The 18,115-nt window shown below is 43.2% G+C and overlaps 1 protein-coding gene across 1 annotated transcript in view; it reads left to right on the forward strand.

Annotated features, from left to right (window-relative positions):
• The window catches only part of LOC310871160 (zinc finger E-box-binding homeobox 1-like), a gene marked incomplete at its 3' end in the record, with an annotated part of 82,424 nt that extends 64,309 nt beyond the window's left edge, over positions 1–18,115 (forward strand). Inside the window, exons 3-9 of the mRNA XM_083782649.1 lie at positions 916–1,083; positions 1,945–2,147; positions 9,702–9,810; positions 10,325–12,063; positions 13,783–13,969; positions 16,908–17,562; positions 18,106–18,115. Of these exons, the coding sequence (XP_083638775.1) occupies positions 916–1,083; positions 1,945–2,147; positions 9,702–9,810; positions 10,325–12,063; positions 13,783–13,969; positions 16,908–17,562; positions 18,106–18,115 (3,071 nt within the window). The remainder of the gene's footprint in view (positions 1–915; positions 1,084–1,944; positions 2,148–9,701; positions 9,811–10,324; positions 12,064–13,782; positions 13,970–16,907; positions 17,563–18,105) is intronic.

Raw genomic sequence — 18,115 nt, forward strand, 5'->3', positions numbered from 1 at the left:
AAGGAGATTTGTTCAAACCCAACAGGTGTGACGTGTTGTTATGATTAATCCCCCTCAGTAGCAAACTGATAATGGTTAATGTTCCGTTGTTCTTTCTTGGCAGCTGGCAGCCGTTGCTAGGTTACAGGTATAATAAGCTAGGTAAATAAGGCTGAGTGATACTTTTATAGAGATGCGGTTGTTTTTTCATGACTGCTGTTTTCAGAATATAGTGGCACTGATTACAATGGCCCTCAACCTATCAAAATACTAAGTGTAGTATAAGTATAAGTGTAGTATACATTTCCCAGTCACAGTTAAAACCATTCAAATCAATAGTATACTTTGGGTACCTGGTTATCACAGAAACCATGAACTGCCCTGGGGTGCCCTCTAGTGGTATGTTCTTGCAGCTGTGGGGGTTAATTCACTTCCAGCCTAATATTTACAAATATGTTCATGAGGAGATTGTCATACCCAGTAGTTACTTTCATTCAGGCACTGGCAAAGAAATACTAACCATATTGTGCTTGAATGGTGGCATTTGGCACACACACACACACACACACACACACACACACACACACACACACACACACACACACACACACACACACACACACACACACGCACGCCGCACGCGCACACACACACTGAAAGGTCCACTACCCAAAAAGGTCATTTATTTTCCTATGGCTAATGTCTTTTTGAAGCTTCATAGCTTCAATTGCACTCTGCATATCTCCAAAGCATTAACCAGTACTTTGCTTGGATGCTATTGGTGCATTTTTTACCCCGTACCATACACACCAGAAGGACATTTGATGTAATTCCTTGACCTTTAGGTCTTCAGCATGGAGTTTTGTTTTGAAACCCTGCATGAACATTTGTTGCCTTGTATTTTACTGTGCATCCATCCGTCTGTGTGTGTTTCAGTGAAAAAAGAGTGTGTGTCAGAGGGCGAGGAGGACGAGGAAGAAGAGGAGGACGAGGACGAGGAGGTGGTGAAGGACACCTTCCTGGTAGAGGAGATTCTCCAACAGGGAGACACAACCATCATCTACCCGGAGGCTCCCGAGGAGAGAGGAGGCTCAGATGAAAATGGTACCTACAGACAATCCCGCTAGACCTGCAGATTGCTTACAATTCATAGAACTCAACTATAGAACACTACTAACCAGTGGTGGAAAAAGTTTTTTTTTTTACTTAAGTAAAACTAAGTTTCAATACTGCAATGTAGAAATACTCCCTTACAAGTAAAAGTCTGGTAATCAAACTTGGGGTAAAAGTACAAAAGTATTGTCGTCAAAATATACGTAAAATACCAAAATACTCATTATGCAGATTGTCCCGTTTCACAAGGTATCATTATGTATAAAATCTATTCAAATCTTATGGAAATAGCAGATCCACAAGCGCACAATGCTCTGCTATTTTCAAATATTCAAAGTTTAAATAGGGCTGAAGTGGTTAATGTGTGTTTTGTAATAAGAATTCAAAAAGGTCTACTACTCCTACTACTAAAGTTTTCAAATAATTGTAGTGGAGCTTTAATGACCTTACAGGCATATGCAAAGGCTAAACTTATTTAACTTAGACAGCATATTATGTAGACATATTACCATGTGTTGTTGCTTACCGTAAATCGCTCTGGATTAAGAGCGTCTGCTAAATGATTAAATTGTAATTGTAAATTTTGTAAAACATCAAAACGTCATCAATTAAAAATAACAAATAAATACATCTAGGAATAAATAATCCCTGTTCAAGTTGTCAAGTTGTACAGTAGCATATAAAACAGAAGTGCGGTAACAAGTACTTTTTCCACCACTGATCATCGTCATTGTACCATACATTTCTCTGTATACTTTACAATCACATACACTTATCAAACTCGTTATATTATAATACAAGTAATGCCATATTGCATCTCCACATGTCCTCTTGCCCCCCCCCCCCATGCAGGCACTCCGGATTCCTTCTCCCAGTTGCACACCTGTCCGTACTGTTCCCGCGGCTACAAGCGCAACGCCTCGCTGAAGGAGCACATCAAGTACCGCCACGAGACCAGCGAGGACAACTTCAGCTGCTCCCACTGTAGCTACACCTTCACCTACCGCTCACAGCTGGAGAGACACATGAGTCACCACAAGAACATGCAGGAGCAGGTACTGTACACAGGACAGGACCAGTACTGTACACAGGACAGGACCAGTGGTGCCAATGACAACTCTCGTGAGAGAAATAAGCCAAAACCCACTTCCAAAAACAAGACAAAAACAAAACAACAAAAGAGAAATAAGCCAAATCTCCCCTAAAAAAAAACAAACCAAAACAAGCCGAATAATATGGCCATATAATCCTAATAAAAAAGATTCAATGTATTATCATTATAAATACTATGCATGATAATATTTTATGTTTTAGTAATTTATTATAACATTACACACATTATTATATATAATATATTATATACAATATAATATATTATATTCCTGCATATGTCAATCAATGTGATTCACACTACTCCTCGAACATTTATAGTATACATCAAAGAAATGTTGGCTTGTGGCTTGATTTTACAAAACAAGTCACCGCATTTTTTTAAAGCCCCAAAACCTGCAACCTGCGACTAGTCCTTTTTTCCCGCAACTCTGGAAAAAAACAAGTCCAAAATTAAGTGGACTTGGCAACCCTGGACAGGACAGCTAGGGAACCTCATTTGGCACCCTGCCAGTGAGTGGTCAGTTTAGAATACGTGTCTGCTGAATAGTCTGTTGAAATTTCAACAGTTGCTTAATGAACCTGTCCTTAATAAAGTTTTAATTATTTGATTGATCTAATACCCCCCCACCCCAAACATTTGGCACCGAGTTTACACACATTTGCACTCAAAGGACCACCATGGAAATAATTATGCTCTAAAGGGTTTTTTGTGTTTTATCCTTTTGACAGATATGTACTTAGGTCACATTCTCACCTAATACTTCGGTAGACTCAATGCGTATGGGCGGAGAATTTGGGATTCTTGCATATTTAATTTGCTGCGGTTTGCCTTCACACAGATGTCATCCGCAGCAATTGGAAACGCAGCAGGGGGGACCTTTATCAATGTGTTCCATTCATAAACTAGCCTACACAGTGAAATCTATGGTGATAAAATTATACGCTCTCTCACTATACGCACGCAGCCACACACTGTTCTTTTGGGCATGGAGGCACAGCGCTGAGCGCACTGATATAACAGACAGCAGCGCAAAATGTTTACACGTTTATTGAGATGAAAGTTCCTACTCCCCACTAGTCCCCCACACAGTGACAGCACTCCATGTTTACGGCACGCACGCACAGACAGACAGAATATTCTGTAGGCTATAATACTATTACACTGCACTGCAGTGTTTATGTGTTTTCTTAAGCAATTGATTAATGTACTCGTCCTCATTTCGATCAGGGCTTCAGTCTCCTCATTCGACCACGTCTATCCACGGTAACGGGACATCTTTGCGCTGCGTAAAATATGCCTTCTCCGTCTCCAACTGTGTTCAGCTCCTCACCCGCCACGTTGTTTGCTTCATTTCCTTTATTTACTGCGGATTGCATTCACACCTGCACCGAATCGTAATCAAGTGCGATTGGAAGGAGTATAATGCGGTTCTTTGATACGCATTACGATTCGAATGAGCCTTCACACCTGCCAAACGAAGTGCACTTTCTGAAAATGCGCAGCAGGATTCGTTTTAATCGCAGCAAAGCTCTCTGGTATGAATGTGACCATAGTCATTCATTCAATCATTCAAACCTTTATTTATTCTCGAGAGACATTGAGATTTCCCTCATTTGCAGTGTCGTCGAGATACAGTACAACATAACATAACATAACATAACATAACATAACATAACATAACATAACATAACATAACATAACATAACATAACATAACATAACATAACATAACATAACATAACATAACATAACAAACAAAAACAACAAAACAGAACATTTCTTCATTGTGTCATCTAATTCATACATGTTTAAAAACAGTTGCAGACATTTGGGGTAAATCTGCAATCAAAGATTTAAATTGACCGTATGTAATGAGCAGATCTTTAATTTAAGCTGTAAGTCATTCCACGTGGTTGGGGCACTAAAACAAAAGGCTGTTTTCCCCAGTCATACAGTACAGTCAGTCATGTACAGTATATGCATTTTAACACAAACTCAATCAATCAATCAATCAATCAATCAATCAATCAATCAATCAATCAATCAATCAATCAATCAATCAATCAATGTGACAGGCAACAGCGACAGACACTGAGGCTGTTTTACCAGTTTTACCAATTTTTTCTATGGCTATTGTATTTTTGAAGCTTGGCCGTTTATTGCATTCTGTATAGCTCTTAAGCATTAACCACTTAAAAACACTAATGTATTATGTACAGTACTTCACTCCCCGCCAGGGACCTATACTTGGAGCACAATGTTTTCCCCCCTACACAAACTTCAAGAAATGAAGTTGAAGGGGATGTATACATTTGTGTAAAGTTAAAGCTCTAAATTCCATCCTATAAAGCTTGAGGAACCGAATATAAGTGGCCACATGTTCTTTTCTGTCTCTCAATTACTTTGAATGGTGTGCTCGCCGTTGTTGATAGTGTTGAGTGTTTGTTCAGCACTGCATTGTGAGCTTGTAGATCTGCTATGTTTTCCAAATGGTCGCCTATTATGACGTGGCCAGAGTAGGGAGCATTCAGGTGAGGTGAGGTGCAACATCATACACTTAAACGCCAGTCAAAAGGAGCCTCGTTAAATGAACAAGGAAGAATGCAGGGAGATTGAGTGAAACAAAACAAGCCCCCCCCCCCTTCCTCCCCTGTCATCTGACACCTGAGTGACACAAAACAAGCACTCCCCCGTCACCTGACACCACCATGTGGTCAGGGTTCTCCAGACAATGAGGAAGTCACAGTGCAGTGCTTTGAATGTGCTGCTGTGCCTAGTAGTGCATACTCTTGGATTACCCACATTCTGCAGGATCAATTCTATGCATGCTTCAAAAGGATATGGAATAATACATTTGTGCAAAGAAAAAGGTAATGTAAAGCTCCTTCAGGGATGTTTAATAATTGGCATTTACATGGACATATTGAGCAGAGCTAGACTATGTTTTTCTGAGGATTTAAACCACACCTTGATGGTCCATATGTGTGGAGTGGGACTTTCATTTAAATCTGAGCTAGTACTTCTGCAACCAAATGGATTCCAGAAGAGTGTATTTGTATACATATTAATACTGGGAATTTTACTTAGTCAGTGAGAGCACATGGTGAACGAGTACAGCAATTAAAATGACTGGAACTTGTTTTAGCCTACAAAACTGTTGGCCAATTCCAAAATTCACCATGTTCATTTACTATTTAGCTGGTGAAACTGATTTTGAATGGCCTACAGAGCGTCCAAGCATGGTGGGTTACCTGATAGGCCAATGCAACTAGTCACTGCCACTGGGGATAATGGTTGCAAGTAGTTGCATGTTGCAAGGAGTTGCATTGATGTGGACTGGCCTTACTAGGTAAATGTTTGTGTATCAGAAAAGACAAGCAAAATACAATATACCATTTGCAATAAATGATAGACTGCAGAGGCTGTTACTATAGCTTTGCCTGGAATTGCATGGGTGAAATAGGCACTCTGAATACATAAATAAATATAAATAATGGTATGCTTTTTTAATTAATAAAATAACATTTTGTCCAGAGTAAAGTATGCTAATTCAATACAACTGATGGTTGTATTTTGTCTCCCGGCATGCTCTATTATTGAGACATTTAGAGTGTGTCAAAGGTCAAGTTTCACCTAGACACAGGATCTGACACGAAGATTAAACGTATTCCCATGAGCAAGCAGGCAGGCTCTATTAGCTCATTGATAAATATGTCAGCACTTCTTGCACAGCAAACCGGTTCAAATCCAGGGTAGAAGACGAGGAAAGTTACATAGTGCCAGAAGTCTGTTCTGCAACTCTGTCCGTGGCTCGTTCAATGGAGCTCTTGCACAAGCTCTGCTAAAAGACGGAGGCGGGGGGAAAAATCTTCTCCTCCGACAACAATAGATACATTGGCTGCCCCATTCGCACCTTTTAACCAAGTTACAAAATCTGCCAACTTGTGCATATCAATGGTCTATGTGTGACCAGTTAAGTACTGTAGTCTGCAGGTAGGCATAGGCCATAGGCTACTGCCAGTTGTCCATGAGAATGGATAATGTTCCTGCATTCATGAATTAAATGTGCAGAGAATTCTAATTGGCCCAGTCACATATTTATTCCACCCTACGCGGCTGCATAATGCAGCTATAGCCGTAACAGAATAATAATAAAACGCATGAATAAATCAGAACAGCTAAGTATGAACAAGGAAGCTTTCCTGTCTTTTATCAGTGCTAGTTAATCAGTAAGGGGCGACCAGGTGCACACCCAGGGGTTATCTCACCTCACCTCAGGACAGCCCCTACCTCCGTCGCACACAGTCTAGATCAGAGGGGGGCTGGGCACCAAGGTTATCCACATGCGATAGAAAGGGCTGCCGAGCTTCATTCAGTATTTTTCAGTTGCTCAAGTACTCTACTAGTGCATTTCCAGTTTTCAGTACTTTTACGCCTACTCCACTACATCTATTGTACGTTTATTCCACTACAACTTTAGTTGCTAGTTATTTTATAGATTTTTGATTATTATTACTGAACATACATTAACAACTTCTGCTGGACCTTCTGCACAATGAGTACTTTTGCTTTTGGTACTTAAAGTACATTTTTGTTTCTAATACTTGTACTTTTGCTCAAAACTTGAGTACCGTACTTGTAACATTAACAAACTATTTGTACAATAGGGTATTGATACTTTTACGTGAAAGTGAAAAATGTGAGTCCTTCTTCCATCACTGGTATGCCCCAATACATTTGGTATTTTATGGTGGATGTGCTTTCAATAAATTAGTATCAGCAGCATTCAAACCCCCGAGAGGCACATTGAAATGATAAACTGCTGAGGCAATGTTGTTATAACACAGAATTTTGCTTAGAGCTCAATGCAAAGAAAAAGCAAAGTGAATTAGTCACCACCATGACCATGATAATGTCAACCCAACAACACAACACATTTTACTCTGCGCTAAGGGCAAATATTTGATAATTACCTAACAGTCAAGAAGGTCAAGAGGAGCCTTACCCCTGGAAGGCGCCAAAGGGTGTTTGTGTTTCTGTGCCATTGGCATAGAGCAGGTTCTGTGCTATTACTGCAGAGATAAGCTAACATTACAAGCAAGCAAATTGTGGACAGAAGAATAGCATACCTTTTTATTTAACCTTGTTTCTTCCTGGGCTCATCATCGTCATCGCTTTCCAAAAACGGATGGTACAACATGGTGTTTGGTGCCGGCCAGTGTGAAATACCTACTAAGTATTCCTTGAGTATGCAGCAAGTCCAACGAGTCATGTCATGTTCTTGTCATTGTTGGCGTGGTTTATTGTCATTCCTCGCACGGTTGGAAATACAAATCAGAGAAATAAGATACTCCGTGTCTCTTCCCGGTGTCATTATTACAACCATGCACAATACAATTAGATGGTTTATTCTGCACGAAAGTAACACAAATCATGCAAACAAGTTGTTTTGTTTTGTGTAGAATTGCTATTTAAAATACCTAATGTAACCCAGATAAAATAAGTGATCACATAAAAACACTGACAATAATCAATACCTATAGTACATAGTAGTAGTATAGTGTTAACGCTCTAGATTTTTAAACCAATGTGTGTCCAGAAGTTAATAAACGGACAGATAGCTCTAAGCCAGTTAGACACCAGTGTCAAAACTGCTCTAAGCATATCAGAAGCTAGAGTAAACGCTTAGTTCCGCCCCTCACCTCCATGCTACTTCCTTGTTGGATAGGTTTGCCCTGGAGAAAGAGAGCACATGTGATCCAGAGAAGAGAGAAAAGAACTGAATAATTATCAAGTTAGTTATCAACCTAGACTTTGTGGTCAAAGTCCTAACATAAAGTAAACCGCTGAGGTGAAAACTGAAGATGAATCTACTCGCTCACGTGTCATCCTTCAACCTTGTGGAAGGATTTTTGAGGGGAGTTTTCTGAAGAAAGGAATTGGCCAGGTGTTTTTGGAGGGATTATTCCAGTCCTCCAAAGCAGCCCACCAGTCCAGACCAGACATCGTGAAGATTTGCAAGTGAAGATTTAGCTTTTCCTTGGACAGCGGATATCTATATTCAATCAGTTTGCTACACTACGCGCGTGGTAGGACTGTGTACACTCACATTCACTATTGAGTCCTGCATTATAAATAGTAGTGGGACTCACATATTCAATTCACCTGGGGGGGGGGTTACAATGTGGGTTTAGTGAGATTGGTAAATTTGAGGCACTGTGGGCCCTATTTGCGTCAGTGCTAAACCCCTTATCCCTTAACTTCTTTGCTGCTTTTACTATTTTGAAAAACATTTTTGAATAGTTCAAATAGCCGAACTACAAGCTCACAACGTGTCGATGTAGATCAGCTTGTTGAACAATTTTAAAATGTTTTTTCCAAATAGTAAAAAAATGCACAGAAGTTTAGGGTTAAGGGGTAAGGCACTGACAAAAATATGGCCGTGTTTTTAAGCCCTTTGTTTCTTTTTGAAATTTGATATGCATTATAATCTGCTCATAACACATGTAATTACTCAAGGGCTCAAGTGCTCATAATGCTATATTTATTTTTTGCTTCGTAATGCTTTATAACCATGATAATAACACTTTATAAAGCATTCTATAATGGCATATGGTCTATATAAGTATCATTATGCAATGCTTTTACATTGAGGAGGACTGTGTTGCTGAAGGTTGAGTACGGGTTGCTGGTAGGCCACTCATTTTCTTAGATTAGATCTAAAGTAAACCCCCAGGTGCACCTAGACATTTAACTAGACCTAAGAAACCAAGCTAAACCTAGAGGTAAGCTGACAAAAGCCCTTCTAAAAAAGGGTTTTTTTACATTCCAGACAGGATCATGCGTTATCATATTTCGTGGTGTTTGTATTTTATAATACACAAGGCATATCTTTCTTTGTTCCGTTTATGGTCTGGACTCTAGTGTTATTTTATGCTTACCGTTCTCCTTCTGAACCTAGAGTTATGATCCATAACTGAGGGTAAGGTATTATCACGTAGAGGGTTCTACATTAACTTTTCCACTGAGTGGTATGGATTGCATTTCTTTGTGGGTCAGACAGACGCCAGAGGCTTCATGCTCCACTCCATGCATTCTGGTATATGTAGGAGCTGTTAGACGGGCTCTGTGAGCTGGAAATAGTGTACAGTGAGGATGATTATTGCTTCAATGCACTACATCAGTGGTTTTCAGCCTTTTTCATGTCCATTATTTATTCAGCATTTGAGCCACGGACCACCGTTTGATGACATTTAGCCTCTCCGACCCAACACTTAAAATATTTTGTTATTGTTGGATATGATTTTATTTTAATGTTAATCTAAATATTGAATCAAGCAACTTAAAAACTTTTGGGGTGCTCACAAAAGCCTGAGTAGACGTTAAAACGACCCTAAACATGTTTGAAAGTGAAAATATCCCTTTTAAGTGGCCAAGTGAGTGGATCTTCTAATCACTCTCTCTCACCTGTCTCTTTCTCTGTGTGCTCCCTCCAGCGCCACGTGGCTCCCACAGCCGGCGGGAACCGCAAGTTCAAGTGTACCGAATGTGCCAAGGCTTTCAAATACAAGCACCACCTGAAAGAGCACCTGCGCATCCACAGTGGTGAGTACAATAATTAATGGACACTGCTCTGGCAACCACAGAGAACACACGTGCACACATACTCAAGCTGTTAGTTGGTTGGCTGTTGTACGCTGTACCTCCTTTCATTAAAAATGTATATGTGTTCTCATTTCTGTTTTCTCACGCTCGCTCGCTTGCTGTAATCGAGGTCTCTGCTCAAGCCGTTAGTTGGTTGGCTGTAGTACGCTGTACCTCCTTTCATTAAGAATGTTCTCATTTCTGTTTTCTGATTGCAGTTGTTAAATCTACACACTGTTTGTATGTCATAAATTATAACAATAATACAATTATAAAATAATAACTCTTATAGAGGGTATGCGTGTGACGTCATCATCAAACCCGGAAGTTATGGCAAAAAGCTACTTTCTGGCCTTGACAGTCCATACATCAGAAAACTTGAAAACTTGAATTAGATTTGCCACAGACAAATGTGTTTCATTTTAATTCTTTTTTTTAACCCAGACTGATTGATGTGTCATTGTGCTCTCCACAGGAGAGAAGCCATACGAATGCTCCAACTGTAAGAAGCGATTCTCCCACTCAGGCTCCTACAGCTCCCATATCAGCAGCAAGAAGTGTGTGGCCAGCGCGACCGCCAACGGTGTTCCCCGGCCGCAAATCAAACCAGCAGCGCCCACTGCCCCGCCGCCTGGACCCATCATCACCATGGCCCGCACCTTGGCTCCCACCCGCGTAGTCGTGAAAGAGGACCCCGAAATCAAACAGCACCCCATCATCCAGATCAAGTCAGAACCTATGGAGTACGTTTGCAAGCCGTTGGCGGTAGCGCCAACGGCGCCGACATTAACCAATGGGGTGGTAAACGGGGGTGTGGCCGTGGCACAGACAACAATCGCAACAGTGTCCACGACGACGGGCCTGCCGCCAGGCGTCGCCATGGTGGTACCCACGGTAGGCCTGGTGTCGCCGTTCAGCATCAACCTGAGCGACCTGCAGAACGTCCTCAAAGTGGCCATGGATGGCAACATCCTGAGGCAGGTGCTGGGCACGGCCAACGGTGGCAAGCAGGGCATCCTGTTGCAGCCGGCCCAGCAGCAGATCATCAGCCTGCCTGCCTTCGTGGACCAGGACGGGACGACCAAGATCATCATCAACTACAGTGTCAACCCCGCCGCCCCCGCTACCGCCGCCCCCCTGATCCTCAAAAAAGATGCTGCTCCTCCCACCACTACCAAGACCATCACCACCCTCTCTGAAATGGTCCAGCCGTCGGACGCAGACGTGCAAAAGCTCCCCACGGACCTCAGCATCGTCAAGACAGAGCCCAGAGAGTACGAGCCCATTAGAACAACGGAGACGAAAGTGGCAGGGCTGGCGACTCAGCCGGCCACAGAGACTGTTCAGACGGCAAACCCAGAGGCCGCTGAGACGCCGAAAGCACAGAGCTCCAGCACTTGTTTGCTCTGTGATGAGTGTCCCGACGGCCTGGAGGCTCTACACCTCCTCCAGCACCGCAAAGCAGCCAATGGGGAGGCGGTGGACTCGGCTGCCCTGGACCCCTCGTTCGCCGCTCTGCTGAATGACGCGGGAGTAACCCTGGAGGAGGCGGAACCTGTGGACGACCTCCTCTCCCTCCTCAAAACGTACTTTGCCTCCAATGCCAATCCGAGCAAGGAGGAGCTGGCCAAGCTCTCAGACTCCCTCGCCATTCCTGTGGAAGTTGTCAGGAAGTGGTTTGCCAAGATGAAGGCTGGGAAATCGGTGTCTGAGAAGACTCAGGCTGCAACTCAGAACGGAGACCTAGACAAAGGCTCTGCCCAAGAAACGCCTGCCAAATCCCTTACTGGTACATCCATTACACCACTAAACTCACTCATCGTTGTCAAAAGTGAGCCAGAAGACCCAGAACTCCAGGACACCCAAGCTGAACCCCTGGACCTTTCCTTGCCCAAGCAGACACCGACTGGATCTGACACCCCAAAGTCCCCAGCGCCAACCAAACAGCAGGAGAAGCCCCTTAACCTGACCTCCCCGTCGAGGAAGGACCACATCATAGGTAGTACCATCTACATCACCTCGCCGGAGACCGGCCTCGTCACAGCAGCCCAGCTGCCCACTCTGGTGGCCCTTGCCGGGCAGGGCACAGTGGGGTGCCTGGGCGCCGTCGGCACTGTCACCAAGCGCGCCATCCTCATCCCCCAGCTCACCTACACCTACACCACTACCACTGGCAGCACCACCGCCAAGACCGTCGTGCTGAATGGACACAAGGTCTGTAGGAGTGGGCTTTAGTTCCCAAGACAGCCTTTCCTTTGTGATTTAAAGCAATGTAACGGTGCTGCTAGTGAATAATCCAGGGATTGGGTTTTTGGTTTTGCACATTATTGTCTGCTTATTTGCAGCAGTCTATATGCATAAAAAACATTTAGGAGGAAGGGAAAAAACATATAAAAGAATTATTATTGTCACCTACATACATAAAGTACTTACTAGTCTAGATTGATTATGTAATATATCTGATAAAAACTACAGAAGGGCGAAGACACAGGAGGCTGCAAAAGTATACCCATGATGTAACACAGCTGAAGCTAATCAAATTAACAATGGGTGTGTGGGGCGGTGCGTGTTCGAGTCCCGTTCATGACGGCCTTTGCTGCATGTCTCTCCCCTTCTCTCCCTCTTTCCTTTCTATCTTCACTTGATACTATCAATAAAGGCAGAAATGCCAAAGAAATTATAATTATAAAAGCAAAATGGGTGTGTTAGATTTAGGCGTGTGAAAGTATTTTATGCTTGGCACGCCCACAGCTATGGGCACACCTAAATCTCGCATATCCATTATTAATTTTACTAGCTGCAGCTGCATTACAATAGCAGCAGCAGTTGGATTCTCTCCCAGAAAAAAAGGGTGGGGAGGGGCCGGGGGTCAGGTAGAGCAGACTCATTTACATTTGCCAGGCTGGTCATGTGAAACCCCCCTTATATGTCTGTCATGTTGACACAGGTGTCCCCACCTGGTGTTGGTGCTGTCCAACGCAAATGCCTATGTAATGTATAAAAACATGGTGCCTCAATCTGAGACTTATTTGAATGCCTAAAATGTTATTTAAACCAATCTGCATGTACTGTATGTATGTTACTACAATATACAGTAGTACATGTGAAGCGGTTGGAGGTGGTCTACCTGCTCTTCCATTGATAAATGTAGACCATGACAATGTTAATGAAGTTATTTGAAGCAGATGGCTCACCGGATTGGACACTAGATGGAGAGGTTGTAGCTTTAACCTCCTATTCCTAAACCATATATACTTTGTTGAAAGTATATTCTGTTTACCATAAATAGCTGATCTACAAGCTCACAACATGACACGTTGTGACCCTGTACATTTGCTATTTTCAACGAACGTTCACATATAATGATATATAATAATATATAATATAATAATATAATGTCCAGAATAGGAGGGTGAGGGTTCATAGGGGTTAATATCAGAATGACTAGAGCACCAAAGTCTGACGTCAATATCGGTAGAGGGCGCAAATCCACAGGTTCAGGTACTTTTTATTTGCATTGTAATCCCCATAGGGGGATTTTAGACCGCCTCATATAAGAACTGTGTTTGAAAAATAAACATGTCATCCCGGCCGTTTCACTCATGGAAGAATCAACTGACTGAGAGAAAACGCTATTGTTACTGCTACTGAATTAGTTACATTTTCGCTAGAAACGGACTGTATCATATATGACTGACTGACTGTCGCAAACGATACAGAGACACCTCCCTGACAATAACGCAGAGACAGCTTGTTCATTTTTGGACCACAATGCTTATATGAAACGATTTTAAGATGACCCCATGTTATTCTCCATAGAGAAATTACTTCTGTGAACCAGGCAGAACCAGGGGATGAGCGAGTGACGTCAGGACTTCGTCACTCTATAATGACATTTGCTAATTATTGTTACATATCTCCTTCCGTTTGCAGCAACAGAAAAAGCCAGAAATCAGCACAGAGGTTGTGAGCCCGACAGAAGACCCAAATGACTCTGACTCTGCCTGGCAGCCCTACAAGAAGCGGCGGTTGTTGGACAATGGCGTTTTCCCTTGTGACCTGTGTGACAAGGTGTTCCAGAAAGGCAGCTCTCTGCTCAGGCATAAATACGAGCACACAGGTATCCTCCAACTCCTTTTTCTATACAAGCTTATACAATTAATTGTGTACCACCAACCCTAACCCAGAGCCATAGAGTAAGACAGAGTTAAGACAACTCTGTTCACTTCACGGGGCCAGTCCAATGGCGGCTCTCTTACATTTCTTCTATACATAGACTAATACATTGGAGTCTATGGGCTTGCGCGAGTCACATGACCGGGCTGTTTTCTGCCTCCTCAATGTCGCGACTCTGTCTTATACTCTATGGCTCTGCCCTAACCCAATGGTTCCCAAACGCTTTAGCGAGACCCAAAAGATTAAATTGATGTCTCCCCGGGATCCAAATTACTGAACATTGCCGATCTACAAGCTCACAACATGTAACAATGGCTGCGGTTACATGAGGGCTTTTTCATTCAGAATGAAAACTTCTGAATGAATTCATTCAGAAGTAATGTTTTTTGCTGCGTGTTTACATGGAAAAGGTCATTCCGAATGAGTGTTTACATGGACAATACTTTAAAATCCCATTATTTCATTCCACATCAGGTTTGGGGCTGGGAAGGCTTCTGATTGGATAGGGGGCGGGCGGATATGTTTACGTCCAGTGGTGGAAAGTACATTTACTTTAGTACTAAAGTACAATTTTGAGGTATTTCTACTTTATTTTCCAATTGTTTTACTTTTACTACACTACATTTCAGTAAAACAAAATAATAATAATAGAAAAACACTTTTATGCCGTATTACTTTATATTTGATGTATCCTGTAGCCTATGAGAGGTTTCTAATATAATTTCTTAATATAATTAATCGCAAAACAAGAGCATAATATAGCCATACCAATTACATGGAAACAAGCATGCACAGAAAGACCAGAATGAACTTCAATCCGAATGAGTGTTTACATGAGTCCACAATTGTTTCAATAGGATTTAAAAATGGAATAAACTGGTCAGTTACATCAGATCTAAGTTTAAATCAGATTGACCATTTTCATTCCGATTTAAGTTTTTGTAGGTGTTTACATGAGAACTTTTAATAGGATTTAACTTTTATTCTGAATGAAAAGGAGATTTAACTGTCCATGTAAACGTAGCCATTGTGAGCTTGTAGATCTGCTATTTTCACTATACTTCTTAAAAGTTGTAAAAATATATATAATTTATTACATTTCTTAGTGTTTTGTATTCATTTTCTTTTATTAAATTATTTTGAAAAATCGAATTGAAATCGAAATCGAATTTGTTTTGATAATAATGAGAAACTGAACAAAATGTGGGACATCAGCCTGTCTTGGGGTGACTGAGATATGATACATTCTGTAGATTGAGTGAGCCATCGGTCACTTGAATGTGAGCGGAGCGGAGCGGGAGCGGAACGAGGGGATTTTGACGTGAGCGCGGAGTGGGTTTTTAAATGGGTCAGATTGACTTCCGGAGCGAGAACTGTCCTCCGCTCCGAGCCGCTCAGTGCACACGGCACTGTGCAAGCTTGGCTAGCAGTTTACATCAATCATTGCTTCTCAAGCAGGCCCGGCACCACGGGGGGGTAAAGGGGATGTTTGCACCCTTAAATCAACCTCTTTGCCTTTGTGCCCCCTCAAAAATGTCAATTGCCCTCTCAGTCATTTCATCCTGGCGCCGGGCCTGCTCTCAGACTCAAGCCCAGCCCCATACGCGTAATCTGCTTCACGGACTGTCCATGAGAATACGTAGACATACAAATCACCAATGCACCGCTCATGGCGTGTCGACAGTTTACATATCTGTTCTTTTGGATTTAGACACATGACGATGGGCTACATTAGAGCATGTGAGCGCGAGCGGAGCGTGTGGATTTTGAAGTGAGCGCGGAGCGAGCGTAGAGCGGCGTGGGGGGAGATGAACGTGAGTGTGGAGCGAGCGTAACAAAAGCCGTCGAGAGCGAAGAGCGGAATTATCGGCCGCTCCGCTCCGCTCACATGCTCTGGTGCAGATGATGGCCTTAGCAACCAGCAGAAGTAATAAAAAAGTAAGACATTGTTTCAGCATCAGAGTGTACCATACTACTTCTAGTACTCTCTCTGGTACTAGTACACTACTATACTAGTACTGTATCACTTGATAAAATCAAGTGTTCAACCTATAATGCACCCACAGTACACATCTGTACTGTAGTGTAGACCACCAAGGACCAGACAAAAGTGCAGCAACATCGCCCTGACACTTATTGGAGAGGAAAGATACTGCAACCACATTTACTGCAAGAGATAGACATAAATGGAACAAGGGAGAGAAGCAGAGAGAGAGAGAGATAAGTGCACACTTTGCACAGATACACACTTATAATTCTTAGAAAATAAATACTGTAGCAGGTTAACCAAATGGAATCTTTCTCACAACCACAGCCAGCAGCAAATGTATAAAATCACAATTTACTATTTCTATAGATACACACCATTTTTGAGAATCAAGTTGGCCTATTGCATGCACCTGCTGATGGAGAGTAATGAATGCTGTAGGCATGGCAACACGTTACACTGGCTTCTAAGTTAATTAAAAACAAAATGTATTAATATATTTCAACCACTTTCTTTTTTTTTGTGGCTTTTTCTGCCTTTATTGATAGGTTGAAAGTAGACTGACAGGAAATGGGGAGAGAGATGGGGGGGGGGGACACGCGGCATATTTCAACCACTTTTTGTTTCACCTGGTGTCGGCATAGCAACTTTATAAAAATAGCAGATCTACAATCTCACAACAAGTCACGGTGCAATACGATGTATGGTGAAGTGCACAGGGCTTAAACATAAACAATACAATGTATGGTGAAGATAAACAACATAAACAAATATAACCAATTAAATCAAATCGAGGTGCAAGATCACTAGCCTAGTGACTGGACATCCCTGACTATACAATACTCTAGACTCAACTCTGACTCACAGTAACTGTCTCTCCTTCTTACTTTTCCAGGAAAACGTCCCCACGAGTGCAACATCTGCAAGAAGGCCTTCAAACACAAGCACCATCTGATCGAGCACTCGCGGCTACACTCGGGCGAGAAGCCCTACGAGTGCGACAAGTGTGGCAAGCGCTTCTCCCACTCGGGCTCCTACTCGCAGCACATGAACCACCGCTACTCCTACTGCAAGAAGGAAGGTGGCTCGGGTTCGGGCTGCAGTTCGGTAGCGCCCCGGAGCAGGTGTCTGTCGTCGCGCAGGCATGTCAGGTCAGAGGGCATTGTCCGCATGGTCCGCAGCCCCGGCGGCAGGCCTCTGTCGGACAGCCGGACTACGACGCCGCCCTCGCAGCTGGACTCGGACGAGAATGAGAGCGATGAGGACGATGAGGACGATGACGAGGCCATGTGCATGGACGACATCCGCGTCGTCCAGGTGGACGACGGAGAGTGCGAAATCTACGAGGGCAACTTCGAGGACGACGACGATGATGATGAGGAGGAGGAGGAGGAGGAGGAGGATGGGGAGGGAGAGGAGGGGGCAGGAGAGTGGAAGTCGAGAGAAGAAGAGAAGGAAGTGACAGTAGAGGTGGCAACGACACACAGGGAGGAGAATGTGAGCGACGGGGATGAGGCGATGGAGGGGGAGGAGGAGGGCCCAGAGGGAGAGTTGGCAGAGGAACAGGAAGAAGAGGAGGAGGAGGAGGAGGAGGAGGAGGAGGAGGAGGGCATGGAATGCGAGGTGCTCCATTTAGAACTAGAGGACGAAGAGGAAGAGGAGGAGGAGCGAGCAGAGGAAGCGGAAGCCGTGGTAAAGGATGTGGTTGTGGAAACGGAGGACAACGTAGCGCGTAGTGACACGAGCATCAGGGAGGAGTCGGACAGCGTCCAGCCAACAGAAGAAGTCGTGACAGGCGACCAATAAACATGGAATCAACATGATATTTGGGACTGGGGATTCAGGATATACGGAAGTCATACGCCTGATTTAAACTTGGGTCGAGTGTCTGTATCGTGCACCGGAAATAGCTGTCTACAAAGCGCTGCGATATGCGCTGCGAGAAGCTTCAAGATCGGCTATTTTCGGTGTGCTGGCCAAGTATAAGTCAGGCGATAGGTGTCAAATAAAAGAGACGAAACCACGTTTCGCCATCAATTGAAAACCACCGCGGTTGCCATGATATCGGTCCTCTACTGTGTGCAAAAACCCAGGTGTGCCTGA

The sequence above is a fragment of the Protomyctophum parallelum genome (assembly GCF_964188405.1).
Source record: "Protomyctophum parallelum genome assembly, chromosome: 14".
NCBI lineage: Eukaryota > Metazoa > Chordata > Actinopteri > Myctophiformes > Myctophidae > Protomyctophum > Protomyctophum parallelum.